This window comes from Carassius carassius, chromosome 30 (assembly GCF_963082965.1).
Source record: "Carassius carassius chromosome 30, fCarCar2.1, whole genome shotgun sequence".
Lineage (NCBI taxonomy): Eukaryota > Metazoa > Chordata > Actinopteri > Cypriniformes > Cyprinidae > Carassius > Carassius carassius.
The window spans coordinates 26344530-26358362 of NC_081784.1; the positions used below are offsets into that span (position 1 = coordinate 26344530).

Genomic DNA, 13833 nt, shown 5'->3' on the forward strand with positions numbered 1-13833 from the left:
AGTTTGTTGATTTTTTTTTTACTGATTCAAATCATCTCCTTAAATTGAGTTTTAAGTAAAAGCATAGTATACATTTGATAAATTGTATTACATAGCATGAAGCTACAGTATGCATGAATAATCCTGTAACATGCGTTTTCATTGATGCCTCGCCAGAAACAATCACTGATTTAGGCACATAAATCATGCTGCATTCTTACTAACTCACTGACTTTGATAAGATTAACCCTGAAATTTGGCATCGAGCTACAAGACATACTTGATGGTATCAAGGCATTTCGGTCAGTGCCTAAAAAGTATCGAACTCGATACCCAGCCCTAGTGCTGAGTGTGTACTCTTGCAAACATACAGTAGCCACAGTATTCCATGAATGCGGAAACCATGCGTTTTAACCCATCTATCCAAGTAAGAATAGAGCATCTTACCTCTACAAAAAGGTGCAGGGAAATCCCATGATGCACCACTTCCTGGGCTCACTATGCACGTGAGCACTGCATGCCCCTCCAAAACATATCCTATTACACAACTGTAGCGTATCTTGTCACCGACGTTGTACCTGGTCCCATGGATAATCCCTCTCGGTATCAACCCTGGATTTCCACAAGTGTGACTTGGTAGAACTGGAACAGAAGTTAGGAAAATAGGTCAGGAATAAGTTTCTGCGTCATTCTGTGCTTTTCACTCTTCTCTGTATGCTCTTTTCCTCATCATACACAGACTGAACCAAGCTCTTGAGATGTCTGTATCAGTGCGAGTCTTCGCTATGAAGCATGCACATCTGAAGCTGGCTGTTTTCCACTGCTGAAACTTTACCCAGGAACTAGGGACTTTGAGCTGGTACTCAATGTGTTTCCAAAATAATTTTAAAAGTATTTCAGGCGAGAATGTAGTTAGTTAAAACTCAAATCTGTGGTTTATTTTTAAGACAGTTCCTATTTAAAAATGTGTTTTGCCGATTTCGGAGATGGTCAGCTCCACGTGATCAGCGGGTGCTCAGTGCTCATGTATCAGCCCAGAACAGTCTCAACTCCGCTAGTCCTTCAGACATTTGCCACTGGCTCTGATTTCTCTTCAGTGGTTAAGCATAAAATATAATTCATTTTGGGTAGCTCTAACAGGTTATTCTTGGTCTGTATTCAATTTATCTATATGTTTAAATGAAAACAAAAAGAGGCAATTGATATTTTGTTTCATTGTAATGGCTGTATAAATAAACATTTCCCTGAACTAAGTACATTTCTGCAGCTATTATTATGTTTAAATGAAAACAAAAGGAGGCAGTGGTATTTGATATCCTATTTCATTGTATTGTAAATACACAGTGAGGAAAATTGCAGTAGCCAAGGCGAGTCAGACTGAATAAGCTTTTTTTGTACTAATTGTTGTATTTGTTCACTTCACTTGTTTGCACTCTATCTGCCATGTGCCTTGCACTACTTTATTTTATTTAATTTTAATTTTTAATATATATTTTTTTACATGCCCTTATTGTATAGTTGTATGTGCATTCGACTCCCGAGTCTAATGCACAAAGTCCAAACTACAGAGGATGCAGAGTCCGAAATTTTTATACTTTGTTTTGAGAAACCCGTGCAGACCTACATCACCACACTATTTTGCCTAAACTTCGCGGTACTTTAGACCACGCTGGAAACCCATAAAGCAACAGGTCTGGGGGGAAAATAGTTCCTAGGGAAAAAAGTTCCTGGTTCAATTGTTCCAGGTAATTTTGGTGGAAACGCAGCATATGCTGTTTCAAGGTAAGTATTTCATGTTGGCAATACAATCAAAACATAAATGTGCTCTATGCAATCTACGCAAAACATTTTAAGAATGAAAAAAAAGTACCATGTCATTATGACTCTCATAAACAAAAAACTCTTTTTAACTTTGCTTTCAGAAACATCCAGTTTTATGGTAAAATAAAACCTGAAAAGAAGAAGGTTCAAAATAAATTTGATGAAATCATTGAGCCCATCTCCTTTCTTTACTTTCTTTCTTGTAACTTGATTAAATTAAATTAAATTCTGTAACACTCTACAGTAAAGTGTAGGACATGTGCAATGGGGTATGGGGAGTTAGAGATCCATATTTGAATGCTGGGAGGTAAGGTTGTCCCCACCAGCATTCATCTTTACAGACACATCAAACCAGTGCTTTTTGATTGATTGTTCAACAGTCTTACACAAAAGAAAATGTCAGAAGATATGCATTTTAAATTCTGGTGATGTGGAAACTGCTATGCTTCATTATACTAAGCTCTAAAGCTCTGCAATCACATTAATGTTCATATTCAGATTAGTGTATTTACATCTTAAACCAAGTGTGATGAACATTTTACATCACATAGACCTAAAATGTAGTTTGATTTTCACACAAAGATGTCATACTACTTCAGTAGACTTGAAAACAGGAAAAAAACTGGAAATGTATACTTATGCGGTTCAGTCAATAGGCTATACATTTTCAATTATGACCCAATTATAACACTTATTTATGAATCATTGCTAGGTATTGATGCAATCATGACTATATGCAATAAAAAATATGTACTGTTGATACAGACCTACTTGAAAAGCTACTGAAAAAACACAATATTGTAATTTTATGAACATTCATATGTGACTTTGTGTTGAATTTGGTTCACAAGCTTTATGAGTCATGGGAGGTTTATTGAAGAAATCATCTCTATCCTCAAAGAAATCATTGTGATCCTTCAAATATGAGAGGTGCCTGGAAAAATGGTCATACATGTTGTATAGCCCCTGTGGCAATTTACACAGCTAAATCTAGAGCTGACATTTAAGAGCTGAATGTTGATTTTGTTGCATTTACTGATAAAATCAACGGTCTTCCAAAAGCTAGGAAAAATATAAAATAAATAAATACATAAATAAATATTCACCACAAAATACATACTGAAGTTATTAAAGTTAGATAAATCGTGATTATAAAAATGCAATACCTTCTGTTGATACAATATGAATCAAATATAACATGTAGGCTACTATTTACTAAGGGTAGTGCAGAGGTTTTTGTTTCAAACATTTTGGTGTAGCATGCATCTGTACTGAACACATACTGCATTGTTTTAAACAGTCCACATAATTTGACTTCATTTGAAAATCTTAATTTGATATATCTTCATTTTAACAAATCATTATTGATTCTTAAATGCCAAGATTGATCTTTTAATTTGTACTGTTTCAGCTGATGCATTAATAAAAGTTCACAAGGCAAGTAAACAAAAGCCTCAGGCAAGTCATTCAGTGCCCACAGTTCGTTATCTCTCAAGAGAAATAAAATCTAAAGAAGAGCATTTAGTTGAATGTACACACCATACGACCTTATCTAAATTACTATTTTCATCAACCTATTTTAGTAGAAACATTTATGTAATTTTGTATGTATGTAATTAGATTTAGAAGTTAGAATGCAATTTACATTTGCATTTTTTTATTATTATTGTTTTTTAATAAAATAAAAAATTAATAAACTGTATTAGAAACTGTAATAAACTGCAACCTTTAATAATATAATAATGTTTAAGTTTACAGCATTAGCTGAGATATATTTTTTCCTTTTCTTTTTTTTTATCTGTAGGAAATGTTTTATTACAATTGAATTTATTTAAAGGCAGTACACAATTTGCTCAGTAAACCTCTTTAAAAATTAGATTTTAGAGAATAAAAAAAAAAAATTTGAGAATAAAGATGTTAGGTTAGCAACACGCTAATGCCAGACTATATTGATGTTACTTCTGTATTGAGTTACCTATACATTTGAATGAAACATGCTATTAGTGAGTACCGTGAACACAGTAAAGTGTTCCAAATCATTCACATTGAGGTTGGATTTCAGTTAAGACACATGCTTTGTAGGCTATAGGCACCAAAGAAGCTTTCTAGTTTTTGGAACACAAGGTTTTAAATAGGGCTGCACGATTAATTAAATGCGATTGTCATGCACATTTTGTCAGTAAAGCTGGTTCTGTAATTAGAAGTAAAATCATCAACACTTGGTTTCAGTTGGAGCAGCATTTACTACACAGAACAGTAGTTCACTGACAAGTTACGCAGAACACATTTGCAGATGATTTTATTGAACAATTATGAAATCAAAGAAATTGTTTGCGTTAATGACAGCTGTTTGTATAGCTTCACAATGAACTACTGTCACGGTTCATGGGATCACAATCTTATCTGTGCTTTGTTTTCTGTGTGTGTGAGAGCTAGGTGAGTGGATGTGGCTGATTATCATCACGAGTGATCAGCTCCAGCTGTGGCTCGTTTGCCACGCTATATAATATGCGTTACCCTGTCTTGTGTTGTCAGATCCTTGGTGTTTGTCCTCCCACTTACGGTCCTCGGCTCCTCCAGTGTTTGGATCTTTGGGTTCCCTTCCTTCTCCTCCGCAAGGATTTGTCAAGGTGGCTGCCCATTTTGTCCATGCGCTACAGAGAACACAAGCCCTCAGTGAGCCCTGTATTGTTGTTTTCCGTCATTGTTTTGGCATTGTCCAATAAACTGTTTGTTTCGCATCCGCTCTTGAATCCTGTCTAGTTTCTCGTGACAGAAGGATCTGACCACTCATGGATTCAGCTTCCACCAGCAGGAGCCCAGATTACCCACCTCTGAAATGTATGGTGCAGAACCTAATCTCTGCAGAGCTTTTCTGACCAAGTGTTCTATGTTTTTTTCACTCCAGCCTCACACGTTCACCACGGAGGAATCCAGGGCAGCGCTATGGGGAATGGCGGTGTGGGAGAATCGAAATCACTTCTGTACCTCATTCCACATTCTTAGACAGGAGATTAGGAGGGTCTTCAATCATGCGGTGACAGACCGCGAAGCCGCGCAATGATTAGCAGATCTTCGTCAAGGAGAACGGTCCGTCTCCTGTTATTCCATCGAGTTCCAGACTCTATTGGCGGAGTGTAAGTGGAACGAGGAGGTGCAGTGGGACATTTTCCTGCATGGGTTGGCTGGTCGCATCCAAAGGGAGATATTCACGTAGGAGTTTCCTCAGGGTTTTGGATGGACTGATTGATCTAGCACTTCACGTGGACTCACGCCTTCAACAGGGTGATCAGCATAGACCAACAAAGCCTGGAGTTTAACAAATACTTCTGTAACACTAATGAGCGGATGGTATTTCAGCCATCTGTTCCATATTAATGAATCCTGACTCTCTAACACATTCTGCACTCAAAGACCAGAACGTGAGTAAACAAGGACCTTCGTTCTACAACATCTTCCAACATAATTCACCATTTGGGCGCCGCGATGTCGGCAACCTCCTATGGGGGGTAACATTTATTACGCCTTCGAGAGAGTCCAGAGATACCCACGTGAGCAGCCTCAAAGGGGAAACAAAATACATTCCACAACACACACACACAATCCTTTCTTAATGTTCTTTACCTTCGTCATTGTATTACTAAGATGTATTTTGATAGGTTTGTGTGTTGCATAAAATGGTTAATCCCATTATGCGAGGATTATAAATTGCCGACTTTTAAATTGGAAATGTTTTTGGAATGAATGTTCTCAAATAGGATCATGAGTTACCCCCCTGACAAGGTCATAAAACTTTGTTTTCTGTACTAAGTTCCTCTCTACACGAGGAAGACGAACTCTGAATCATTACGTTCGTTGGACCTTTCAAATATCGCACGAGTCCGCAGCAGGTCCGGAAGACATAAGTGAACACGCCCAATCACAAAGAGACCACATGCAAGTATTATTTTCTAGAGAGATTTAAATGCTGCTTAAAGTTTGTCTATTACCTTTTCAAGGTGATTTGATTCCTTGCTGTCTTTCAAAAGGTTACTGTCTGTGATTTTGCCATAAGTGAGCGATTATTCTGTGATCACGCCTATTCTCTCACTCTCTCTCTCTCATCCTCTCTCACTCATTCTCTCTCTCTCCCTCATTTGGATTCCGTTATGTTTTGTATTTGTTTAGTGTCTGTATTGTCGTACGCATATTTACTCTGTAGTTTGATGTATTATTAGTTCAATTATTAAATCACAATATATATTCATGATTGCTTCTGTCTAAAATGCTCACATCATGAGTCAATGAAATGTTTGATCTTAGCTACAAGCTTGTTACTTTTCAGTAACCGAAATTTCGTAAGGATAGGAGAATGTTTTCATGGCCAGAAACTATTTCTCCTTGAATTATAAGAAGTGATAACTTTATTGAAAGTTGATAAGTTAATCTTACGGCCGTTTGCTGGACAAACCACTGTTTGATTTGCGGTAATTCACAGTAAGAGATATCACTATAATTGATATGAAGAATGGAATATTGACATAGTAATGAGTAAATTACAGTGCCTTGTAATGAGTTATTGATATATACTACAATTGACCTATTTTTCATCTTCAATAATTTTAATGTAACTGTCAAATGAGATATATATATATTAATCATATTCCTGATTAATTATTAAAAATCCCTATATATCATTTGAGTTAATTATAATGTACAACCCAGTGTGGCTACACTTCCCTATGGACTCCTCGGGTGCAAATAGTCATCCACCAGAGGGCGAACCCATGCAGGTGGGGAGAGCTCAGCTTTCGCTGAAGAAGAAGACTCTGAATATACTGCAGGGCCGCCGGACATTTTCTGGCCGAGTGCCCTGTAAAAGGGGAAGCCGACAACAGGTCTGAGGCTGTTGTCGGGTGGAGTTTCGCTGAACAAAGCCTTTTCAACTACTCTCCTCCCGGTAAGATTGGCTACCCGGGACTTATGAATGCAAGGCATTTGTAGACTCAGGAGCTGAAGTAATTTTCTCAATGTGACATTTGCTAGAAACCTTCACATTCCCATAACTCTGCTTGCTTGTAGGATTTCGGTCAGGGCACTCAACGGACAGTCTCTACCTTCTGTGACTCACTCCACTAAGCCTTTGACATTTATCACGTCAGGGAATCACACTGAAAGGATTACCTTTTTCATCACTGACTCTCTCCTTGCACCAGTTGTGTTGGGTCATCCTTGGCTCTCCCAACACAACCCTAGGATTATTTGGGACCAGAATACCATGTCAGTCTGGAGCGAGTCATGCTTTGCGTCTTATGTCTTATGCCTTATGCCTTATGTCTGCCTGTCCCTCTGTGTCTTGTTCTCTGTTGCAGAATGAGGTGTTGAACCTGTTAAACATGCCCGCAGAGTACCATGACCTGAAGGAAGTGTTCAGTAAGTCCAGGGCTGCTTCTCTCCACACCGTCCCTATGACTGTGCTATAGATCTAGTTCCAGGTATGTTTCCGCCTAAGGGCAGGTTATATTCACTTTCGGTTCCTGAAAGGGAGGTCATGGAGAAATATACTTCTGATTTTCTGGCAGCCGGGCTAATTCGTTCTTTTTCTTCTCCAGCTGGGGCCATATTTTAATTTTTTGTCATGAAGAAGGTTGGCTCCTTGCGACCTTGCATTGACTACCGAGGCTTGAATGAAATCACAGTAAAGAATACTTATCATTTGCCGTTGATGTCTTCAGCTTTCGAGCGGTTGCAAGGAGCATCTATCTTTACTAAATTAGATTTCCGTAATGCATATTACTTGGTTCGCATAAGGGAGGGGGATGAGTGGAAGACCACGTTTAATATCCCCAGGAGGCATTTTGAGCATCTGGTTATTCCGTTTGGGTTGTCCAGTTCCCCCGCAGTTTTTCCAAGCACTCGTTAACGACGTGCTGAGAGACATGGTCGATCAGTTCATATATGTCTACCTGGATGACATATTGATTTTTTTCTTCTCTAGGAACATGTTCAGCAAGTCAGATGAGTGCTCCAGGGGCTGTTAGAGAATGGGCTTTTTGTCAAGGTGGAGAAATGTGGGTTTCATGGGTTACATCAACTCATGCGAGGGAACTCACATGGATCCTAACAAGAAAAAGGCTGTGGTGGATTGGCCAACCCCTGATTCTCGCAAGAGCCTGCAAATGTTTCTGGGGTTCGCCAATATCTACCCATGTTTCATTCGCAATTTCAGCCAACTAGCCGCTCCTCTGACTGCCTTTCATTCAGGTTGTCCAATGCAGCCGAGGCTGCATTTTCCAACCTCAAGAGCCGTTTCATTTCGGCTCCTATTCTCATTGCCCATGATCCCACATGTCAATTCATGGTGGTGGTCGATTCGTCAGAGGTGATGGTAGGTGCGGTTCTGTCTCAGTGCGCTGCTTCGGACGACAAGGTTCATCCCTGTGGATTTTTTTCTCATCAGCTATCCCCTGCCGAGTGCAATTAAGACATTGGTAACAGAGTTGCTGGACGTTAAGTTAGCATTGGAAGAGTGGCATCATTGGTTAGAGGGTTCGGGGGTTCCCTTTATTGTCTGGACTGATCATAAGAACCTTGAGTACATCAGGTCCACTAAATGCCTTAACTCCAGGCAGGCTCGCTGGGCACTATTTTTCAGCCGTTTAAATTTTTCCCTTTCCTACCGCCCAGGTTCTAAGAACATCAAACACTGTCAAGTATTTTTGATCATTCTGAACACTCGTTCTCTCCCGAGTGCATTATACCCAAGAGACTTGTTGTCTCTACGCTCATTTGGGAGATTGAATCGAAGGTTTGCACAGCCTTAGAAGGGGTAACGCCTCCGCCTGGGTGTCTAGCGGGTCGGTTGTTCGTGCTAAAGAGGTTACGGTCAGACGTTATTCAATGGGGTCATTGTTCCAATGTAGCTTGCCACCCAGGGATTGGTCATTCAAGATTCCTGGTTAAACAACGATTCTGGAGGCGTTCCATGGCTCGTGACATCCAAGATTATGTTTTGGCCTGTTCAGTCTGTGCTCGGGGTAAGACTTCCAATTGTCCACCAGAGGGGTTGCTCTAACCGCTGTCTGTCCCTTCGAGACCCTGGTCCCACATCGCACTTGATTTTGTTACTGCCCTCCCGTGGCAATATAGTTGTTTTGACCGTAGTGGACCAGTTCTTGAAAGTGGCTCATTTTATTCCCTTGTCTAAATTACCTTCTGCCAAGGAGACAGTGGTTACTGTTGATCACATCTTTTGCATTAATGGCCTCCCGATAGATGTGGTTTCCGACAGGGGGCCCTAGTTTGTGTCTAAATTTTGGAGAGAGTTTTGTCGTTTACTGGGGTCAAGTGTGAGTTTGTCTTCTGGGATTCATCCTCAGACCAACGGCCAGACTGAGCGGGCCAACTAGGATATGGAGAGGGTAATGCAATGTTTGGTCACACAGAATCCCACTTCCTGGATCCAGTGACTCTCATGGGTTGAGTACGCACATAACTCATTACACCAGTGTCGTCCACGGGCCTCTCACCTTTTGAGTGCAGCTTAGGTTACCAGCCTCCTATTTTTTCCAGTCTGGAATCCAAACATACAATGTACTTGATACATCTTTAGAAGAATGGCATCTATACGCTAAATATTAGTAGGTTTCTTTCTTATTCCGAATTCACCGTAGCCACCAGATCCAGTCTGTATCCAGATCAGATGGTCACTGTAGTCACCCGGATCCAGTACATATCCAGCCCAGATGGTGGATCAGCACCTAGAAAGGACCTCTGCAGCCCTGAATGTCAGTGGAGACCAGGAAAACTAGATGCGCCCAAGAGACAGATCCACAGTCAAGACCTTGTCTCCTAGACGGCCAATGGGACAAGACTGCAGGAAAGAGATGATTATTCTGCACAATCTGACTTTGCTGCAGCCTAGAATTGAACTGATGGATTTGTCTGGCTAGAGGAGAACTGGCCCACCGACTGAGCCTGGTTTCTCTTCTGTTTATCCAGCTACCATTATAGGCATTTCCTGCGTTTCTTCTGTGAGGCGCATTTGGAGTTTCAGCACGAGATTCAGAGGGAGAATTACTGCTGATCACAGAAAGTACTATTATACCTGTAGGCTATGTTCAACCAGTAGACCTACCCTTTTACCCTGTCACTGAGAAACATTTTATGTTAAAAAGAGACCACAATGAGAATTTTGGTGGATGTTTAAATATGTGGGTCTCATTTGGATGCATCTACTAATGAGTTTTAGCAATGACATTAGCAGAATTAAATATCAGATATTTAATATCAGAATTAAACTTATATATATATATGGAGCATCTAAGCCTATGAAAATGTTGTTTGTCTGCTGCTTTATTTTAAGCATTTAGGACTTGCAATTTATTTTTATCTGGAATAATTTATTGTGGAAATGTCTGCCCACTGAAATCCCAGTCTACTGGATTGCTCTGTTCATTAATAATTTCACATTGATGATGCAAGCCTGCTGTTCAGGATTCAGAGGGAGTTTGGTATATATAAAATGTATTATATTATTAATCATAGGTGAAGGACAATCCAATGAAAACCTAAAATTAGGAAATCCCTATTTATTTATTTTTTATGTTTTTTGTTTCATCATTGAGCATCTCATCATTAATAAGTAATGTTATTTTATTTATTTATTTTAACCACCACACGGCTGGATATGTTTATAATTTTTTTTGATCTCATAATTTTTTCACAACATTTTCTTCTAGCAGAACGATGACTTTATCCAGTTATTTAAGAAAATAATGTTTTTATAAAAACATATATTTTGTTATGCAGTACCTTTGACAATTTAAAAACATGCATTGTTTTAATGTAACACAAGGAAGCATTACTACAAAACCAAACTATCAAAAATACGGTCTGGTCATAATTTCTGAATTGCTTCAGAAAGCCTTTCATTCACCTTTTCCACTGAAAGTCAGAACTGGAGACCACTGATGAGCACATCGCAGTCTTCATTTGACAATGGTTGTAAACATATTTAAACATGAAAAATAAATAGATTTTGCATTGTTATGGTGACATAATCTGTTATGCATACAATATCAGATTGAGTTTTATTTTATTTTATTTTATTTTATTTTTTATGTCCCCATACCAAAGGCCAAGATTTGGAGCCAATATGGGGCCACTAGGTAAACTAGATACTTTTTGCATTAGTTATGAAGGACATGTAAGTTAAATAAATTAATATACATTATTTAAATTACAAAAACAGTTATTTTGTTATTTACTGTAAATAACATGCTTTAAAAAAACTGTAAAAATGGGCATATATGGTTGCCAGAAATTTACTGTAAAAATACTGAAGCAACAATTTAAGATTTACATATTAAATTTACAGTAAAAACATATACATTATAATACAATTTTATTTGCACTGCGCCTTTCTTACACTCAAGACACTACAACAGTATAAAACATCAATAAAAAAACAACAGTACTCCATAACAACAATCACAATGACAACACAATATCAACAATGCCAACAACAATTGACTTTCTTAAAACAATCAAAAGATTGAGCATTCCTAATAGGAAAAGGCAGAGAATTTCACAACCTGTAAGCAATACAAGAGAAAGACCTCCCACCCATAGTTTTGAGTTTACAACAACGTTGGTACAGAGTAAGAGAACCAGCGGAGCGGAAAGACTGATATGGTGTAGACACTGTGACCAAATTACAAATAAAATCTGGTGCCATCCCATGTACTGATTATAGGTTTAGATAAGAACTTTAAAATCAATATGTGATTGAACTGGAAGTCAGTGTAGTTGAGAAAGCACAGGAGTGGTATGACTGCGGTATGGTGTGTAAGTTAAAACAGAGCATCTTAATTTTGCACCCTGCAAAAAGAGAATTACAATAATCAAGTCCGGATGTTATAAAGGTGTGAATAAGCCTTTCTGCATCAGGCATAGTGAGAAATGGTCTTATACGTGCAATATTCCGAAGATGATAAAAAGCTACTTTAGTAACATTCTTAAAAATGAGTGTTCAAAGTCAGCTGTGCATCAAAAAAGCACACCCAAATTCCACACCTGTACAGAAGGGAGAATCTGGCACTCATCCACTGTATATTTCAATTTTTACATCTATTTACAGCAGTTGAAGTGTCAATCAGATGAACTTCAGTTCCCTTTCAAGGGAACTTCGAACTGCGTCCTGTAGGGGGTGCTATGGGGAACACCTCGTCGTGATCAGTGTCTGAAGCATGCATTGATAAAACACCAACTTGTTGGCCGGCAATAGCCTCTGACGTCACAACTGGTGCGACTATAAACAGGCACTGGGAGAACACGTCATTCTGTTCTTCATCTTCACTGACTGTTCTGTTTGAGCGTGCATCTGAAAGAACCAGTAAGAACGATCTTTCTCTGTATATCATGGCAACTACTAGCAAGCGTTTAGACAATGTGTGCATCCGTGTTGGCGTTATTTGACACCCGATGACACACATGATCTTTGCGTCATTTGTTTGGATGCCTTTGAGGAGGCAATCTGCGTGCATTGTGAGCGTTTTTTCAATGAAAAAGCTCCGTTCTCATTCGCCTCTCTTTCGGAGGAAAAAAGGAAAAGGAGCCATCTGCTTCCCGCAGTTCATGACCCACCACTGCTGAGGAACGGAGGAAAATGAGCTCGTGAGAATACAGGTGGATCTGTCTGAATGGTTTAAAGAAGGACTTTCCGTTTCACGTTCGTAATGGCGGCGGATGAGAGAGAGCCTCGGGAAGATGATGTTATATCTTTAACACTTTCTGTTACTGAGGTTAGTGCTCTGCTGGGTTTTTACCCAGGAAAAGCAGGAGATATTTGAGGATGGTGATGAAGCTGAGGCTGAGCCTTCTCAATCCTCCTGCCCTGCGTATGTAAAGCTGTAGGAGGTTATGAATCGCGCCACGGCAAAGTTGGACTTGCCATGAAAGTGCGCTAACAAGGTGACGCCGTGAGGCTGCCTTGATGAGCGTTATCTTTCTGACCATAGCCCTCCAGCTCAGTTGAGCCTTCCATTTCTGCATGATCTCCATACAGAGATTGAAGAGAAATGAAATAAGCCATTTTCTTCTCGCATCCATCAGTTTCGGCATAAGAGTTGTGCCGATATCGAGGCAATGTGCGAAAATGGCTATGAGAGGATGACCCTGTACAAAGAGCTTCTTTCTGTAGGGGAGACATTCTCTCTTAATCTCCCTCCTTGCCTTCTAAGCCCCTTCAAGAAATACATCTTGCTTAAATGGCAAGGCATACGCAGCAGCAGCTCAGGCTGTGGCTTTATTACACATGATAGTGGTACTTAAAGCATATCAGACTTATCTGCTAAGAGACCTGGATAGAGGCGAGTGCCTTTCTCCTGATTACCTGCGGGCAGGAGTAAGAGGAATCGTGGGTCACGAAGAGGTAAGCAGAACCTAAGGGATGTGATCCAGACGAGGCAGCGTTCTCATCTGAATCAGAGCAATACTGAGGTATCTACTTATTTCCTATAGGGATTTTTAACTTCTGCTTTTATCCTCCCCTTCCTAATTCCCCTGTAACCACCAGCTCTCCACCTGATCGAGGTTAGGTGGAAACCTCTCACATAACAGTCTCATATGCTGGACCTATGATGTTTTTGGCTGGTTCTATGTTCATAGCAACCACCTTACTGATGGTCCGGACTAAAAGGAGGTGCCCCTTGAGCAGGGCTCCAGCGCAGGAGCGTGGGTGAGTATGTAACCCTTTCTGTATATACTTATGTGTGTTAGATTGCTGGTGGTTACGTATCTACTAATAAACTCTGTGAGTTTCCTTTGCAGTGCTCAGTTACAGTGTTTACTAAACACTCGTTAGCACCAGCCATCCGGCTTCATGTTACGGTATTAAATGGCTGAGATCACAGGTTTCTGCGGGAGCCTCCTTGATCATCAGGCCTGGGACAGCACTGCAGGGAATTTCATGGATTTCCGACCAGGTCACCCTGAGGGGTCTCCTGGCTGCTTAGTTGTGCTGTCGCATCCAGCGGGAAGTGGAGGTGGCAG

The 13833-nt window shown here is 39.9% G+C and overlaps 1 protein-coding gene across 1 annotated transcript in view; it reads right to left on the reverse strand.

The window, feature by feature from the left end:
- The window catches only part of LOC132110975 (CUB and sushi domain-containing protein 1-like), a 648917-nt gene that overhangs the window by 243571 nt on the left and 391513 nt on the right, over nt 1–13833 (reverse strand). The window contains exon 4 of the mRNA XM_059518126.1: nt 427–621. Within this exon, the coding sequence (XP_059374109.1) occupies nt 427–621 (195 nt within the window). The remainder of the gene's footprint in view (nt 1–426; nt 622–13833) is intronic.